This window comes from Anoplopoma fimbria, chromosome 22 (assembly GCF_027596085.1).
Source record: "Anoplopoma fimbria isolate UVic2021 breed Golden Eagle Sablefish chromosome 22, Afim_UVic_2022, whole genome shotgun sequence".
Taxonomy (NCBI): Eukaryota; Metazoa; Chordata; class Actinopteri; order Perciformes; family Anoplopomatidae; genus Anoplopoma; species Anoplopoma fimbria.
The window spans coordinates 6994744-7013439 of NC_072470.1; the positions used below are offsets into that span (position 1 = coordinate 6994744).

The window sequence follows — 18696 nt, forward strand, 5'->3', positions numbered from 1 at the left end:
GATTTTTATTGACGGCCAACACTTTGGCAAGCGCGCCTCACTTCCAGACGAGGGTTAGATTGAAAAGAATCAAAAGGAAGGGCTCGATAGGCTGCAGCGTGCAGCTTTATAACAGCGATTTAGCTCCGAGACGACCGTAAACCTGAGCTTTTTACGTCCTGACGAGCAAAGTCCTGCCTTTTGCGTCGCATATATTGCTCAAGGTGTGGTAAAGAGCACGCCGCTCTATTGACAGAGGAAGTGACATCACAGACGGCGGAGGTGTTGTGCAAACACTGCAGAGAGGCATTGTTGTCAAACTTGTCTGCTCTCGGGGGCCAGACAGCAGCTCCTTTCTCCGAAAACGTGGGAACAGATCAAATCACGCTCACACTGTGCCTTTGTTACAACGCTCGACATCTCATCATTCCGTTCTTATTCACGTGTTACGGAGTGAAGACATATTGAGGCCTCTGTCATGTAGTGCAAAACGCACCGCATTGTTTTTTCTCTGACATGAATGGGAGCTGTGGTGATAGGCAGGAGACGCCTTGAGCAAACAGAGAAGCTTCTCTATGCAGCAATCCCAGGTAATACAGTGAGTGTGTCCGTGCAAAGGTGTCCTAGGTCTTTGTGTTTTAATACTTATCTGTGGGTTTTTTTCATTCCTTTTCACCTTGGTTATATGTCAAGATGGTGCCCAACGTCTTGGAAAATAAAGCAATGAAAATATTAATAACAATGATGAAATAAGGAGAATCGGAATCGGAATTAGGAAAGATTTAATGATGCAAAAATGCATTATGGTTCATGGAGATATTCTCTATAACAATAAGTTTGTCAAGCTAATTGTCAGTTGAAGCATGAAAGAAAACAGCTGAGATGAGACTTTGCATCTCTTCTGGATCAGGGAAATAAAAACAACAAAATGAAGAATTTAAAATGACTTTAACTCTAGAATCTTATGAAATGTGCATGAGTGCATAAAAAAATATTCTGATTTCAATGAGAGCGCAGCATCACCAAAATCAAATCCAGCGGGAGCACTCCAGTTACAATCAGGACTCGCCCAACATCACCCAAAATATCCGTCTCTACACCTGCTGTTCCAAACAATGCATTTTGTTGCCGCCGACTGGAGCCACTTCACGTGATTTCTGGGTAATGAAGTCCTCAAAATGTCAATCAGCGATCTCCCATTGGCACTTAGAGCTGCCGGAGTGCAAAGTTGCCAAGTGCCAGCTTTGAGGACGTGTCTGGGAATATTGTGATATATATATATTTTCTTAACCGGCAGGTGAAAGTGGAAAGTAAATGAGAGACAATCTCTTTACCCACAACTACTGAGCGTTGGGGTTTAAGCATACACAGCTGTGACAGAGCCTTTTATTAACCAACAGTTTGAGTGTTGGACCTTGGATGGAGGACAAGATAAATAAGGGTTTAAAGCACTATCATCACACAGCTTTATCTCTTATTTTGCTCACAGGCATTTAATAATGTTCTATGGAAAACACACATGTTCAACTGCTGACTGAGTGCAGCCAAGTATTGGCAACAACACCCACTGATGAGTCAGCAGCTGCCGTAATCACACTGGGGGAACATAACCAGCATCATATACTCTAAGTGGCTCTGCAAACACGGTGTTAAACCAGGTAAAGAATGAAAGATGATCTTAAAAATCAGAGCTCGTGGATTATGGACCTAGATTTTCTAATTAGGGATCATCTCTTTCCTTCCCTCTCTCCTCACCTCACTTCACCTTGTTTATTGGGGATGAGAGAAATGAGATGAAACGGGAGGCAAAAGAGGCTGTCAGCCCCTTCATTGTTCCGTTCCGTGCATTTCGGGGCGAATTACAGCGCCAGTGGAAATAATTGCTTGTCCCAATTATGAATCCATCTGCCGGGGTGCCTTTCTGATTTGACGGGGAGGAAATTCCCGAGAGCAAAAAACCAAACAATGTGTGGGGAATAAGGCACGGGAGCGTGTCAGCGGCCATTAATATCCATAAAAGCAATTTCACAACACACCTAATGACATAAAATGACAGAATATAACAGGTAGGTAATTAGTATGTGTGTGTGAGTAGAGGTGTGTGTGTGTGTGTGTGTGTGTGTGTGTGTGTGTGTGTGTGTGTGTGTGTGTGTGTGTGTGTGTGTGTGTGTGTGTGAGTACGGGGGGATTAGAAAGAGTTCAGCTAACATCATTCCCTGGAAATACATGTGGACAGTTTACCTCATGACCCGTCTCTCCTATAATATAATATGACTTCACAGTAGTATGTAGACACACAAATGATGGCATTTAGGAAATGGTTTAAAAAACCAGAATATACATTCAAAGTGTTACATAAGACAAAAAAATGTCCATTATAAGCAAAATAAATTATTAAAAATAAAGGTTTTCATTATGGAGGAGTATGAGCACTGTCAATGTTAAACTATCACATATTAAAATGTATTTTTTTAATGTTTGATCATTTTTACAGGGCCATTAAGGTGTAGGGAACCATTCCAGACTTTGTTCTGTTCAAATCAATGATTAATTGTTAATAAGTAGATTAAAGGCTGTGTATGTAAAATGTTTATCTTTAAAGTAGCTCATAACAATACCTGGGAAATAAAACTAGGGGGTAAAAATGTACAATAACGGCCTCTTATTAAGTATGATTCTTTTTTTTATCTCAACCTGACTGACCAGCTGCAGTTTGGCTGACCTTTCAACCTGATGTGATGTCTTTGGAAACGGATGTAAAGGATGAAACAAGTCCCGAGGAGCTGATTGGTGGATTCTTGTCACATGACCTGTGGTGTGTTTGTTGTATTTAAAAAAAACTGCGATTATTCTCCCTTGGAGCAGTGTAAAACCTGGTTAGTAGATTAAATATGAATGTTGTTTTAACTGCAATTTAATGTAGTTATTCCATATATGAAATACATTCCTATAATAAAGCAGTTTTTATTTTTTTTGTGTTGTAAAGTGAGGGTTTAGAGGATTACATAACCATTGTGTTAACTGCATTCTAATTCATTTTTAATGAAATAAATGTGTGATGGGTGATCATTGTCCAACATGTGTTTCTATTAAAAGCTTTAAAAAGTACAGTACCAGTCAAAAGTTTGGACACACCTTCTCATTCAATGGTTTTTCTTTATTTTTATTATTTTTTTCTACATTGTAGATTAATATTGAAGACATCCAAACTATGAAGGAACACATATGGAATTATGTGGTAAACAAACAAATGCTCAAACAAACCAGAATATGTTTTATATTTTATATTCTTCAAAGTAGTTGAATGAGAAGGTTTGTCCAAACTTTTGTCTGGTACTGTATCATATAATATATATATAAAAAAAATAAACAATTTGAAGAGCAACATTGTCAAAATAAAGACACATAAATGAATAAACTATTAAACTAAAAATGATAAGTGTGGTGGACTGTCAGTGGGAATGCAGTTTCCTGAAGTACTGTGATTTCTTCCGGGTTCCTCGCTCGGTTTGTTATGTTTGGGTGGATCAGCGCGGCGCTCAACATGACGGACAAACGCACTTTACGGCTGTAAGCAAATTACATTTCTACACGACTTGCTTCAAATGAGCATGTTGCATTCAGGTGCATAGCTCGGTGAAGGCGGACAGGTAAACTTCGTCGTGATTTCGACCCGACCTGAGACACCTGTTGCTCCAGTTTCGACGCACAGGTGCCACTTTTTTTTTTTTTTTCTTTTCTCGCCCCCAGAACAAGGAGCAGCACCTGGGTAGACATCCTAAACCGAAACTTGGATTCATTTCTTTATTCTTTTCCACCTCAAAAAAAAAAAAAAATAACTTTCGACTTTCCAGCTGCTATGAAAGTCACTGTGACGTTCGGGGACACCTCGGTGGTGGTTCCCTGTAAAGCTGGATGGAATGTGCGGGATTTGGTCGACCAAGCTACCCGCAGATACCGCAGGATTTTGGAGCAGGTACATTTCACTACTACTCAATGTCCTCTGGGCTTCCCCCATCACATACATTCAAGTGTTTGTTACCACGTAAAACATGTTTTAATTCCACTTATTCCTCATGTTTCATAAGAGCAACAACTCCCATAACTTGGCTATGGTGTCACGTGATCAATTTGTGGCTATGTTCATACTGATATAACTAAGGATACTAGTTTAAAATGAGACAGAGAAGTGTTTGTGGTGAGATAATGTTTTATTTTGTCCACCAAAAAGAAACTAGAGTTTGGTTCACTAAACTTTTACATGTCATGCAAGTACAAGTATCATTCATAACAAGTTTTACTATTATTTCATTTGTTGTTGTTGTTCTTGTTGTCTGACTGTGGTGGTGCAGAGTGTAACTGCTGTTAAAAGTTTCTATAACATTACATTACATTACATTACATTACAGTCATTTAGCAGATGCTTTTATCCAAAGAGACTTACAATAAGTGTATTCAACATAGGTATTCAAGAGAACTACTAGTCACCAGAAGTCATAAGTGTATCTCCTTTCTTAAACAATCATCTAAAAGCATCAACCAGAGCAAAAGTACAGAAACAAACTAATATGAATACAATAAGTGCAACAAACTAATACGAAAACAATAAGTGATAAGAGGAAGGCTCAGGGTAGTATAAAAATGGAAACATTTCAATTGTCAAGTGTTAAACTTAACATTGAATTTAAATAACATTTTTGCACTTTTTCATGGTCAAAAATCCCACACTTAAGAAACCGCCGCACCAGAATGCAATGCAGCTGCAGAGCATTGTGGATCATGAGTAAGGGGTGTGACTGGCACATGCACATGGAAAAAAAAACCCCACTCTGCCTCCATGTAACATCTGGATGCACCAAATGTCATACCTGAGACGAAAGGCATTGTGGGAACTGTAGGATCAGACAGGTTGAGGGGCAGTGGAGACACCAAAAAAAAACAACGCACTGACCAATAACTAGTGTACAGTGTTGTCCTCCTGTGTGACGTGTGTTGTTTTTGAATCCCCCCCAACACACACACACACACACACACACACACACACACACACACACACACACACACACACACACACACTCCCACACAGATGCTGCAATCACTCGTTCATTAATCATCCTGCCGAATTGACCTTTTTATTAATCAGCCGCCATGTATGTGCACGCTGTCCCGGCGTGATAGGGTGCCGGTGTGGGTTTTGGTCTCTTGCGAGGACGTGAGTGGCGCCGGCTGCGGCCCCTTCAGCTGTCTACCTGTACAATGGGCCCCCTGTTTTAAGCCCTGGTATCTCGGCGGGCAGGTGGGAGTCCACTGTTTGATGTCCTTGACGTGGCCGCGGACAGGATGCTTTGTCCAGTGAGTGATTGGGGATTAGGATTGGTGACAGGTTTGGGGTCTTATCGGTTGGTTGGTTAGTGTGTCCCCCCCCACACACACACACACACACACACACACACTTCAGCCCGCCCCCGCTTGGCAAAGCAAAGAGGCTGGCATGTGGAGATGCGAGAGGGCCTGAGGAAGCGGGGATGGAAGGATGGATCGGCTGGATGTGTGGCTTGATGGATTGCTTCCTCTCGCTGAAGGAGCACACACACACACACACACACACACACACACACACACACACACACACACACACACACACACACACACACACACACACACACACACACAAGGAGGAGCTCATCTTGCTCGGTGTCCCCTGAGCTGACACATTTCTGCCACAGCCGTCCCCGCTCTGTACCCGGCGGTCCCTGTTGAAGCTCAGCGAGACACGGCGAGCTGAATCCGGCTAAACGTTGAGCCACCTGCTCGGTGCCCCTTTGATTGCTTTCCAAAGAGCGTCTTGATTAGGAGTTGTGCTGGACGCTGACTCGGCAGTCCGTTGCATCCTCCTTTCTATAGAAGCAGATCACCGCGAGGACAGTCCGGCTGTCAGAGAGGACCGAATAGATCGGACCAGAATGTGTGTGTGTGTGTGTGTGTGTGTGTGTGTGTGTGTGTGTGTGTGTGTGTGAGCAGGATTTTGCATAGGCCTCACCTTTTTTAGGTAGTAGTTTAGTTAGAGTAGTTTATTTGTTTGTAATCTCGGGCTGCTTTCGTGTATCCATCGCTGAAAAGAATGTTGTCATGTTAACTGACAAAGCTCCTTTAAGGAACTGTGTTCAGACTTGTTGTACACAGTTGTAAATCACACTGCATAAATGTGTATCGTGAACGTGACAACAGTTTTTCTCGTATCGTTTTCCACACGTTATTCCATCACTGCTATTGCCATGAAGGTCGGGGGAGTTGCGTACAGATTTGCACCCAAGGTGTCACTGTAAGATTTCTAAATAATAGTATATATGTTTGATTAAGTTCTTAACTTCCATCTGGCATCCATATTGTTACACAATAAAGAAGTACAAGGCTTGATTTGTAGAGAATCAGGACCTATTTCTATAGAAAAGTGTCTAATCCAGGGCTGCTTCCAATGAAATGCTCCTCACACAATTCAAAATTTTCACATTTGAGACACTGAAACCAACTCATTTTGTTTAATAAATGCCTTTAAAAGATCGATCAATGATCAAAGTTATTACAGATGACCTTTGACTCATCATTTCAGTCCACGATGACGTAAAAAAAAAAAAAAAAAAAAAAAAAAAGGCCACAGTTGCGGGCGTGAAGAGTCTCAGTCTCTGTGTCGGTTCAGGACTGTAGCCTGGGGGACCAGCATGTAGACTGTGAGTGCTGTGTGTTCTCAGGAGGACAGGGCCGGGTACTGTAGCTGTCTCTCTCTCTCTCTCTCTCCGTCTCATGCTCTGTCTGTCCCTGCAGGTTCAGTTCCCATTACAGCCCCCATACCAACTCTGTGCTGACACCTGACAGCGCAGTAAACAAGCCGGAAGCACTTTGCCCTCCTCCTCATGTGTGTGTGTGTGTGTGGGAGTGAGAGGAGTTGTCCAGTGTGAGCTAGTTTGTGTGTCACAGCTCAGCTATGCAGAAGGCCGATAAAACGTACGCGTCATTGGGTTTGAATGTGTTCAGGCAGATTGACACTGATTCTAACTTAGCATCGTGTTAAACTCTATCCCCTGAAGGAAAATACTTCAAATAGTTGTATAGCTACAGAGTGGCATCCTGAGGCTAGCTGAAGGGAAGTGTGGCAGGACAGACGCCCGCTGGCATGCGACTTTGAACTTTTGAGCATTTCCAGACATCACGACAGGAAAAATACCTCAGTTAGAGAGACGTGAAGGCACCTAAAAGACCTGACAAAAAAATGTTCCAGCTAGATATCACAGCCCAAAATGTGCTCTACCAAACGGAAAAAGAATAGTGTGTTATCTGTGTGTTCTTCATAGTTTGAAACAGCGTCCACAACACCACCACCACCACGTTTGCTCACCAGAGAGCTAGAAAGGGAGAAGATATCGCTTTAAATGACGGGGGGTATTAATGGTGTAATTTGCAGAGAATTTACTCTTCAAACTGTCACGGTTATATATCCTCCGCCGTTGATTGACCGACCTCCCGACTCCTTTTTGTTTTTTCACGTCATGGGAAGAATCCAAGATACAAAGGGGAATTACCATGGATTGACAGTGAGGGACTTCAGAGGAGGGTCTTTTTTTTTTCCCCTCCATAGATTACTTTCCCTCTGAAGTGTCATACGTTCATCCCCTTTTCATCACGAGGTAGAAAGAGAGGGAAGTGTGTTTTTTTTTTTTTTTTTTTTAATGTAATTTTTCCCGGCTAAAGGAAACAGAAGCACAAGTACGCAGCAGAGGTGATGCTAATTAACACTTAGGCTCCGCTGTGCTCTGATCCACCGACGCGGATTTAAAAAAAAAAATCACACTAATACCTCTTATTTCATAAAGGTGTGTGTCTTAATGCCGGGGATGAGCTACGTCACTGCATAACGGCCAATTAGCGAGCTTCACTTGGCTGCTGTTGCTGTCACACAGACACACAAACACACACAAACACACACTGGTTCTCACACACACTGGGAACAGTGTCGGTTGGAGGCAGAAGAATGCCGGCAGTCATTCAGGTTGGACCGGTTTTGCTGGCGAGGTGTAAATGCTTTGCCCTGATGTATTTTGCTACATCTATTTGTGCTCCACCGGTTTCAATGTGTCCATCTCACATAGAACATTAACATTAAAAATAACCCAAATAAATGATATATAAATACACTGTTTCTGATTTTAAAATATATTGTTTTATATTCTGGTACAATGTTAAAACGGATCTAATGATCATCTTTGAGCATTAACTCAAATTTGTAGCAAATTTGTTTATTTATTTATTTTGAAAGATCATCCATCTCTCCCATGCCTTGGGATGTCTTTGGCGGGTTGTTTTGGTCACATGACCCTCGTTTCACACAAACCCTCTCTGACCTTTTTGAGATGATCCTGCATTGCCTCCCTTCACCCGAGATTCCACATGTTTGTGTAAATCCGGCCGTAGCTTCCCAGCATGCATTGCGTTTGGTTGTCTTTATAAAACCTGTGTCACACAGAATCAAAAACAATGATGCAGGTATCTACTCTGTGTCTTTGTTGGCCTTTCAAACTGTTTTTCTTGGCTCCGGATCACTGGAGTGCATGTCTGTCTGTGTACCAACACCCTGTTGCATTGTGGGTAAACTGCAGCGTGTTTGTAGGCCAGTTGCCGTTGCATATGTCTCCCTGCTCTATCTATCACGATCCAACGTCACAGGCCACTTCTGAAGAAAAGGGAAAAGCTCTGTCTCGCGGCCATTTGTTTTTTAAGAGAATAGACTTTGCCTATTGTGCACGGCCGACACACCCTCTTCTTCTTTCTTTTATTTTTTTGTGCCGTGTGATTCACATTCGGATGCAGCGGAGGAAAAAAAAGAGGGCCCTTTCACAACGGGTCTGGATGATACAGCAGAAGCCACTCGCTGGGTCTCGTCCAAAGTCATTATCGCCCATAGCTGCTAATTTAGCTGCTAATGTAGTCTTGTGCCGCTCTGGACAGATTGCTTATGGGTATGGGCAGTTCCCAATGGGCTATTTTTTCTACTGCACACATCGTAAGAAACTCTAAAGGCTTGTCGAGAAATTACTTTAATAAAGAAAATTGCAAATATGTCTCTATCAAGGCTACATTCGACCCATCCAGGAGGTTTAAATGACATTGTGTTTCTCTTTATTTACCTAATTTATCATCAACCTCATCTTCAATTTCTCTACTCCCACTCGAACAAAAAAAGGGGAAGATGCTATTGTTCGTGTACTTCTCTGTTGATTATGTTAACAGCACGCAGATCACAGATTGCAGCCGAGTCAAAAGTTCCCTTTTGACAACAGTCGGAGCGCCCGGCGGGGTACTTCCTGCTCTCTGTGTCTCTGTGTGTGTGTGTGTGTGTGTGTGTGTGTGTGTGTGTGTGTGTGTGTGTGTGTGTGTGTGTGTGTGTGTGTGTGTGTGTGTGTGTGTGTGTGTGTGTGTGTGTGTGTGTGTGTGTGTGTGTGTGTGTGTGTGTGTGTGTGTGTGTGTGTTCACCCTGACCTCCGTCCACAAGGTGACGGCGAAAAAAGCGGCCCGGAATGTGCCCCACAGAACAGCAAAACTGGAAAAAAAGTTCCCATCCACCCCCCCCTACTCACTTTCACATTCCTCTGCACAAACTGTACTTTCTGTTGTGCATGTGAAGCGTAATGTAGGTCACCTGCTGCTACTGTACCTGCTGAACAAACGGGGTATCCTGCTGCTGGGTCTGGATATATATGTGTGTGTGTGTGTGTGTTTATTATGTTGACTGACTGTCAGCATTGTTGTCACATGTTGTTGCTGTAAACAAAGCATTCACAGTGGAGCACAATGGCAGAGTGGAGTTATTTTTTTTTACCAGACTTTATATTGATATCTTCAAACAAAGCTCTGTAAAAAAAAAAAAAAAATTGTGAGACATGTAGGATTTGTGTTTCTGGAACTTTTTGAAAAAAAAAAAATTTGTGTTTGTGTTTTTGTGACATTATTATGGTAGTATGACCAGTTAAAGACAAACTAGACTCACTTGTTGTCGCTTTTCTCACTTTAACTGTACAATAACACCCAAAAAAATCCATAATGTTGGTAATGAAACCTGCTCTTTTTTATCGTGCTCTGATTCTAATTGTTGCTAACTTTGTGTCCAGCCAGAGGAGCTCGAAGTGAAGACCCACCACTTGACCTACATCGATGGAGGGATCATGGACATGGACGACCTGCTGATCGACCTAGTGGAAGACCGAGACAAGGTGAGGACGAGGGTCCATCTTTGTGTTCTTTCTTGCGTTGTAATTGCATACGGGTTCATCTCCGTCCTCGTTCTAATCCACCACACACCAACATCTGAGAGACAGCGGCGTCCCACAGGGTTGGACAGCTCGGCATAACAGCGTGAGCGGCAAGCTGTTTCCTGATTCCTCTTACCTGGAGCGAGGAGCAGTAAATTACCGCAGAGAATCCGACGTCCTCAGACGAGCTTTAGAGACTGGTAGCGGATTTATTTTGACTCCTTTTAGAAACGGTCTCCAGCCTGGCAGGATGACAGGAAGTCCAACAAACAAGGTATTTGTAAATCCAATCCTTGGTTAGCTTGTCACTGCTCGTTAGGAGTCTTAAAACGACTCAGTACCAATGTGACAAAATGAAAAAAACAGAAGCATCATGTTTTGCTCCATACATTAACTTATTTTCTCCTCCTCCTCCTCCCGCTGGTTCTGCAGAAAGTAAGAGCTGGAGTGGTGACGGTTCATTTTCACTGAGACGGATGAAAGGACATCATTTCAGATTGAAAACAAATCCAGAAAATGAGAAGTCTTCACAGAATCGGGCTGGGAGTTAACCGCAATTCATTCCAAACACAGACGCAGACAGCGGCCCCGATTTCTATAAAAGAGCACTTTTTTTTTTTATTCCTCTCGCTAATTTTCCCCATAATGCATTCCTAAGATGTGCTAATAAACTGCCCCGGAATCCATATTCATAAGCCCGTGTGGGCCCAGACGGAAGATGAATTATCAACACTTAGTCAGCAAGAAGGGGCCAAGTGAAATGGAAATGGAATATTCAGCCTGCACTGTACCGCGCGGTAACAATGGTGTTTTTAAGCCGAGTGAACAATAGAGCGCGTGCGTTGCGTGTTTATGCATGTAGGACTGCGAGTTTGGCAAAAAGAAAGGGGGACAGAGCTAAATAATAGATGTGTTTGCAATCAAGGAGAACAGAAGCTTCATTTTTCCGGGTTGATGGGATTATAATCATGAGATCTGTTTTATTTGCGCATAAAAGGGTGAGCACGGCATGGATTTTAATGACTCATTTTCAGCCGCCCCCCCCGCCCCCCTCCCCTCCATCGACCTAAAACCTGCTTCCTCTACAGAGTGATGATGAAGTGTCACAGATCAAATCCCGCTCTAGCATTTGATCAAATTCCCTCACTAACGAGACGCCGCGGTGTTTCTTTGTGATTAGGAAGCTCTGCTGAGCAAACGCTTCCTCTCCAAAAACCTGCACCGCAACCCGGAAACTGTCTAATTTACCTTTTTTTTTTTTTTTTTTTTTTCTTTACTCTCTCGGCTTTCACCCAATTCTCCAGACGCCCTCCCTCCCCCGGCTTTCATCTCGCTCCTCATTTCATCCTTTTTTTTTAGTTTTTCCGCCGCTGATGAAAAAGATAGCGGGCTGACGAGGACGAGCGGGGCGCCAGGTCCTCGTAACGTGCCAGTCAAACTCGACTTATCTCCGGTGCTTCCCCGAAACGGCGTGGGCCCTCTCAGATTAATGAGCTGTGCCTGGTGTTCTTGATTAGTTCGACTCCCTTTTGTTTGTCTACGTTTTCATAACCCCTCGCCGACAGATTCTATCTTTAGTGCCTTTTTTTTTTTTTTTTTTTTTTTTTTTTTGTTCTGTTATTGTGGCCGACGCTGTTTTCCCCATCAATCATACAGGAGTGGTCCCATTGTGAGGGGCCCTCCACCGCACAGCGTGGGCCCTGTGTTAGCCGCGGATGCTAATGAGAGATAATGGCGAGCTATTTGTACGCCTAGTGGTTAGCTTAGCCCGCGAGTCCAGATCTCTTTATGTGGGCAAGCCCCCTAACCATTACTCAACACACACACACACACACACACACACACACACACACACACACACACACACACACACACACACACACACACACACACACACACACACACACGTCTGCTGCCGAACCGCAGGCAGGCGTGTAGCGTAGCATGTTAGCATTAGCGACCTCGGAAAGGAGCGCCACTGGTGGTTGATGAGGGGCGGCTGTGATTTGATTACAGCTCGGCCCCCTCCTGCATTCTGCGAACAACACACACACACACACACACACACACACACACACACACACACACACACACACACACACACACACACACACACTCCGTTCATTAGCACCCCCCCATCTCGAGACACACCGGCCACCAGCCTTCCTCATGAATATTAATATTCAATCTGATGAATGCGAGGAAAGGCCACGGGGTGTTTTGGCTGAGGTGTGAGCACGTTTACACAGTACACACTCCAAGACACAAAAGACCTCAGTATGGAGAGAGCAGGTCACGGTTCAGTCAATTATACTATGAAGCTCTCCTCTACTTTGACCCTTCACTGTGTGTGTGTGTGTGTGTGTGTGTGTGTGTGTGTGTGTGTGTGTGTGTGTGTGTGTGTGTGTGTGTGTGTGTGTGTGTGTGTGCCCCACAGCTCTCAGAAGACAGTCGGAGGCATTGACCTGTCAGACATCCCACTACTTTGTTAATGGTTCGGAGAAGCAGGCGGACATAACAGCTTTTTCCATCTCTTCCTCTTTTGTCACGCTGCTAGGTCAAACGGCTGTAGTTTAGAGACTAGTTAACCTGCTTCGTCCTCCATCAGGGTGTCAGTGTGTGTTTTTCTTTTATTCACTCACTCACTCACTCACTCCCATACACACACCATCACCCCTCCATCTCTTCACTCCCCTTTCGTTTCTAAAGCAGGTATCAACAGACGTAGTGCTCAAACTCTGCACATTTAGCTGTCACTCCCTGCCACTCGCAGTCCTTCGGGGATCCTGCATTAGCGGCGCCCATTACTCCCATAAGTCTCGGCGGCACACATGAGCTGTCAAGCAGGCTGTCCAATGCCAGCGTGCCATTAACGTAGAAGCTATACGCCGGGTTAAAAATTGGCGAGCCCTCCTACACATATATGTTCAGCATTTTCATGGCTGCTGCTTCCTGTCTCCGTTGGAGTGATTTTGTACACAAATGAAACTCCATCAAGATGGTGTCCGATTTAGAAGGCCGTCCTCATGTCATTCTGGTGTAAATCTGAATGGCAAACATGTGCGAGTGTCCCATCTTGTCACGCCGATCGTGGGATTAAACTCGGGGAGCATAACGTCGCCTCATAAGTGGACTGTCACTCCTCATTCCACGCACATTGCTCCACGCGGACCTTGTTGTCGTTGAGGGAAGGGAATAACGCATGAAAAAAAAAAGTCAACCTTCCATCCCAATGCAGCCAAACGAGAAATCTAATTTCATGGGAAATTTAATGAAGAAGAAAAAAAAAAGAAAAGTGGAATGATTTCCTCCATCTCACTTTAATTAGCCCGTTTTAATCACCGCGTCCACGAAAAACTCTCCTGTGTGGTCTCGGCTGGATGTAGACGGCGAGGGTGTGCTCATTCCCAGCTGATCTCCCTCTGAAATGTCAACCACTTGATCACTGGGGGGGGGCCATCTCCCATCATCCATCTCTTCCGCCAGCACGTCACGGTGGAGGACGCGGTGCTGAGAAGAAAAAAAACGAGCCCGTCTCATGGAAACACGTTCTGATATTTAAAGTAGGTCTGCGGTCATGAGCATCTCTCACATCCTCTTGTGAGTCATTTCTTCCATACTTTTTTAATTTTTCAAATTAAAGACAAGCAAATACTTCCTCAGATCTCCACACACTAGATGTGATTCCCGCCGGTTACATCAGCTGATCTGCCTGAAGTCATTTAATAGATGTCAGATGTCAGCCTCCTCTGACAGGCGACAATAAGGCGTTACATTAAAACACGTCCAAAAGTGAATGGGAGCGTGATTGCGAGGCGCCGACGTGCTGATTAGCCCTTTTTTTTTTTTTTTTTTGACGCCTCCGTGACATCTCGTTCCCTCACCTTCCTCCCATTTAACACCGGCGTTTGATTGGCACCCGAATAGTCCCGCGACTCCGCGCCCTGTCTGAATGGCCGGTGATGAGCATGAGCATGAGGTTCAAGTGCGCTGATTAGAAAAATGTCATGGCGGGGGCAAGTTTATGTCTGTGGCGCCGCTCGTACACAAAAGGCGTTTCAAAGGGCTTTACATAATGCGTTAAGGACGTGAGAAAGGGATGGGGAAATCTGGATAAAAACATTTAAATGTGAATTAAAAGAATAGAATCTGGTTTTAAAGGCAATTAAAAAGTTAGGAACAGAGACATAAGACGGCTCAGTGCAGAACATAGAGGTTAAAGGGGGTCAAAGTTGGCGCAAGTCTAAGAGATGTATTCTTTTTCAACGCCAATTTAGAATCTCATTCTAATGATGATCCATACGTCCTAACCTGGTCCATTTGAATATTCATTATAAATCTCACACGAACACGGCCGGTGTGCCGTAGTTCACCTGGAACCAGTCATTACGTTTTCCTTCTGTCGTCTCCTTAATTGATTTTTTTTATTCTAGCAAAAAAAAAAAAAAAAAAAAGAACATTTATTTCTTAAGGTTGCCGTCGAAGCCCGGAGGCTCCAGACATGCCGAGATTTGATTGTCTGAAGCCGAACGACATAATGGAGGGGAAATGGGTATTCTTTTAAAATGTTTTTTCGGCTTTGGCTCAGTTATTCTCATTATGTGAAGTCATATTTCTAAATATTGTTTGTCCATTTTGCACGGCTGCTGACTGATGTTGACAATTAATTCTTTCAACAGAACACATTTTGATGTTCCCGTGAATTTGATGAGTTTAGAGTTGTGTCTGACATCATGACTTGAAGCAGGAAGTTTGCTATCTTTATCGTTCACAAATAGTGTGACCTTCATAAAGACTTGTTGCAGAGCTATTGGATTAGATGGAGGGAAAGAGGAGTTCCCGTTGCTTTTGCCCTTATCTCGTATTTATTATGTACTCTCTCAAACCTCAATTATGCATTCATATATTCAAATCTCCTGTCAACATTACAGTATATTGAATGAAGTCACATTATCTCTGTTGCCTGCACATCAGATCAGATCAGACCGGAGCGGTTGACTGTTTTTGCCCGGCGGGAATCGGTCACTTGAGCTGATTTCATCATATCTCATCAGCCTTGACCTTGATTCAACCCCCCCACCCATCTGAGCACCACAGCAGCCCTCTATCTGATTATATTCAATTAACACACACACACACACAGACACATTCACCAAACCCAGTTAGATTGTAATCACGAACTGGAGGAGGGCTTAAAGAGAGAGTTCTCGCCTGTGCCCGTCTGCTTTTCGTTTTAAGTTTTTCTCGCCAAAGTTGCACTTTTTGAATTTTAATTCCTACAGATGATCCGTCGCTCCACCTTTTTTAGACTTTGAACGATGGCACCTCTCCAAAGTCATTTGTCAGCTCGTTGAAGCAAAAGGCCGGGATTCAGTTTCGGATAAGGCCCCGTTTCTGTTTTTCCAACCCCCACCCCCCTCTGCGTAGGTGTGTGTGTGTGTGTGTGTGTGTGTGTGTGTGTGTGTGTGTGAGAGAGGCCCCCAGAGGCCACACGAGGTCATCGCTCCCCTCAGATCTTGTCCTTTCGGTGTTCCTCTGTTAATCACACGGACTCCACGTTGCCCTCCGCGTCTCCATCACACCACCCATTAGCTCCTAATGGAGTGAGACGGTCGGGCCCCGCAACCTGACCCGCCAGGCCTGCTGCGGTCCAGGACGCGTGCACGTAACGAGCGTGCACGTGTGGGAGAGAGACGGGTTGTGTCACGGTGTGTGTGTGTGTGTGTGTGTGTGTGTGTGTGTGTCGACCCCCAACACCAATAACACATGAAGTATACGAGTAAAAAGAGCCGGGTGGAGCTTGTGTCGCGTTCGTGGTCAGTGTTAGCTTTATCAGTTAGCTTGGCAGCCTGCAGAGGAGCTAATCACATCCAGCTAATGATCCATTATAGATCCACTTGTTTAGAGCAAATCTACTCTCTGACCTCACCAGTCTCACACCATCTGTTTTCCTGGATGACATTGCCCCAAACTAGTGTGTATACATCTCTGTGTGTGTGTGTGTGTGTGTGTGTGTGTGTGTGTGTGTGTGTGTGTTTCCCCTCTCCGCTCACTCCAACTGCTAATAACTCAAATCAGCAGAAAGTCACACTCCCCGGACATGTGTGTGTGTGTGTGTGTGTCTGTGTGTGTAGAAGTGTGCACTGCCACTGCAGCTAGAGGATAAATGCTGCTGATACTGAATCCAACTCATTTAGGTTGAGTATTTAATGATTTGTGGTGCAATTACACAGCTGAAGTCGCATCTGTGTCCGCTGCGTCGCACACACTATTGTTATTATTCAGGTTTCTTTTGCCTCTCGTCCTCATCACCGAGCTGATTGGGTTAATGAATGGAGCCCCGTGGACCGTAATGTGTCTGAATAGGCCACTTGAATTATTAGCCGGCCTACACTGGACATGGGAGGGGCTTTTTTAGAAAGGAGGAGTGGTGTTTTTGTATTAGTTTTTAACATCACTGATGATACAATTATGGATGATTAAAGGCAGTTAATTGTAGAGATTAGATAATTATTTTATTTTTGTCCTGAAAATATTCTCTTTAGAATATTCTAAAACATAGACAAGCAGCAAAAGAAGGAAGCCAGAACAAGCAATGTTTGATTGTTGCCTGGAAAATGACTGAAACAATGGATTAATTATGAGGATTGCTGTCAAATAAAGTTAAGAAATCTGGGATTTATCATTGTCGTTATACAACACAGTATGGAATAATGAAAATGTGGTTATAGCCAACTCCTCGCTACAAACACGGAAAATGGTTTTACAGATATTTCAATTAGAATAGAATACAAACAATAAAATAGGCAATACGATATATTACATTTGCACTAAAGAAGGAAATAAAAAAAGGAAAGTTAATTAATATTTAGAGGGAATTCGTACAGAATGAATATACACGTCTGCATTCGCTGCAATGCGGATGTGATGCTATACTATAATTTAGTTTATTTATTTTTGTCTGAAGCTAAAATGAATATATTTATATTCACAATGGACCACATGAAAGGGTAACTAGTAATGAAAAAAATTAAGTATTGCAGCTTTAATTTACATTTATGTTTTTCATCTTGTGATTTGTTTCGTATTATTCAAAAGTTCAGATTTTTATTTGAAGTAAAAGCTATTAAGATGTTATAAACCCGATGAAAACCCGGCTTATATAGAAGAAAAAGATCAAATTCCTTATGAAGCTCATATAAAGTGTTGTTCTAAATATGCTGAGCCCTTTTTTTTATCTAACATCCTACTGTCGGAGCAGCCTCCATACAAACTGATGGATGGTGCTGTCAGGTGCTGTTTTGTACTTTTGCTGCTTGCAGACATGAACAGCAGCACGAATCCCACTTTTCTACTCCGGGCTTTGATGTTGAGTCAATAACTATCTAATAAGGCGTGTTGGAAGGAACACGCATGTTGACGGGTGCGGGAAGAAATCTACGCGTGAGGCTTTTTAGTTTTTTCTTTTTCTTCTCCTCTCTTCTCCGAAAAACACCTTCAGGCTGTGAGTGATGTTGGCTCTCCATGGCAACGGCAAGTACCGAGTGTCAGTAATGTATAGTGTACATATATATATATAAGTACGCTCAGCTGTGGGGAGCAGAATGTTTACCCCTAAAGAGGAAAAATACTATCAAAGCTTTTAGTTCATCGTTGCGACAGCGGGGAAAAAAACCTGGTAAATTATTGATAATTGGATGAATTATAATAATGAAAAACATCCTTACGGTCACTTCAAAAGCTCCGTAAGGGGAAAAAGGAGAGGGGGGAAGAGAAAGAGGTGACGCATGGTATGAAAGTCGAATGTCAAGGGAGGGCAGATGGAGGAGGAGGAGGAGGAGGAGGAGGAGGGAGGGGCAGCCTGTGGAGGAGAGAGAGCCACAGGTGAGAGGGCAAAAGCCTCGCAGCTCAGAGTTAATCACTCCTTCTATTTCTCTGTCAGATCCCGGGAGGGGAGGAAGGAGGGAGGAGAGGGAGGATGGAGGGAGGAGGAGGAGGAGGAGGAGGAGGAGGAGGAGGAGGGAGGAGGTTGGAGGGAGCAGCTGGACTTGCAAAAGGCCACAGGGAGTAGAAAGCTGATTATTAGACTGTGACTTTTGGGGGGGAAGAGAGCTGGAACATGTGTGTGTTTTGCTCCGTGTTCATATACATTTAGGGAATGTGCACTGTTTTAATGCACGTTTATGACAAAAAAAAAAGGGGGGGTCACGGGTTCCTGTGTGTCGAGGGAGTGCACGTTTTTCTCCCCCCGTGAATATGTCGGCGGATGCGGATCAGAACCGGCGTAACCACCGCTGATGTGTGTTGGAGTGATGAACGAGGCCGGCTGGATATTTTGTGTTGCCGACCCGAGAAATACGACGCCCGGAGCTCCCCCTCCCCCCCGTCACCCACATCCCTCACTCCTTCTCTCCCC

General features: G+C 43.8%; 1 protein-coding gene across 1 annotated transcript in view; it reads left to right on the plus strand.

Moving 5' to 3' along the window:
- The first annotated feature begins 3488 nt into the window (after positions 1-3488).
- pard3ba (par-3 family cell polarity regulator beta a) overlaps positions 3489-18696 on the plus strand; it is a 123762-nt gene continuing 108554 nt past the window's right edge. Inside the window, 2 exon segments of the mRNA XM_054624052.1 lie at positions 3489-3955; positions 10140-10241. Of these exon segments, the coding sequence (XP_054480027.1) occupies positions 3839-3955; positions 10140-10241 (219 nt within the window). The 5' untranslated portion in view covers positions 3489-3838.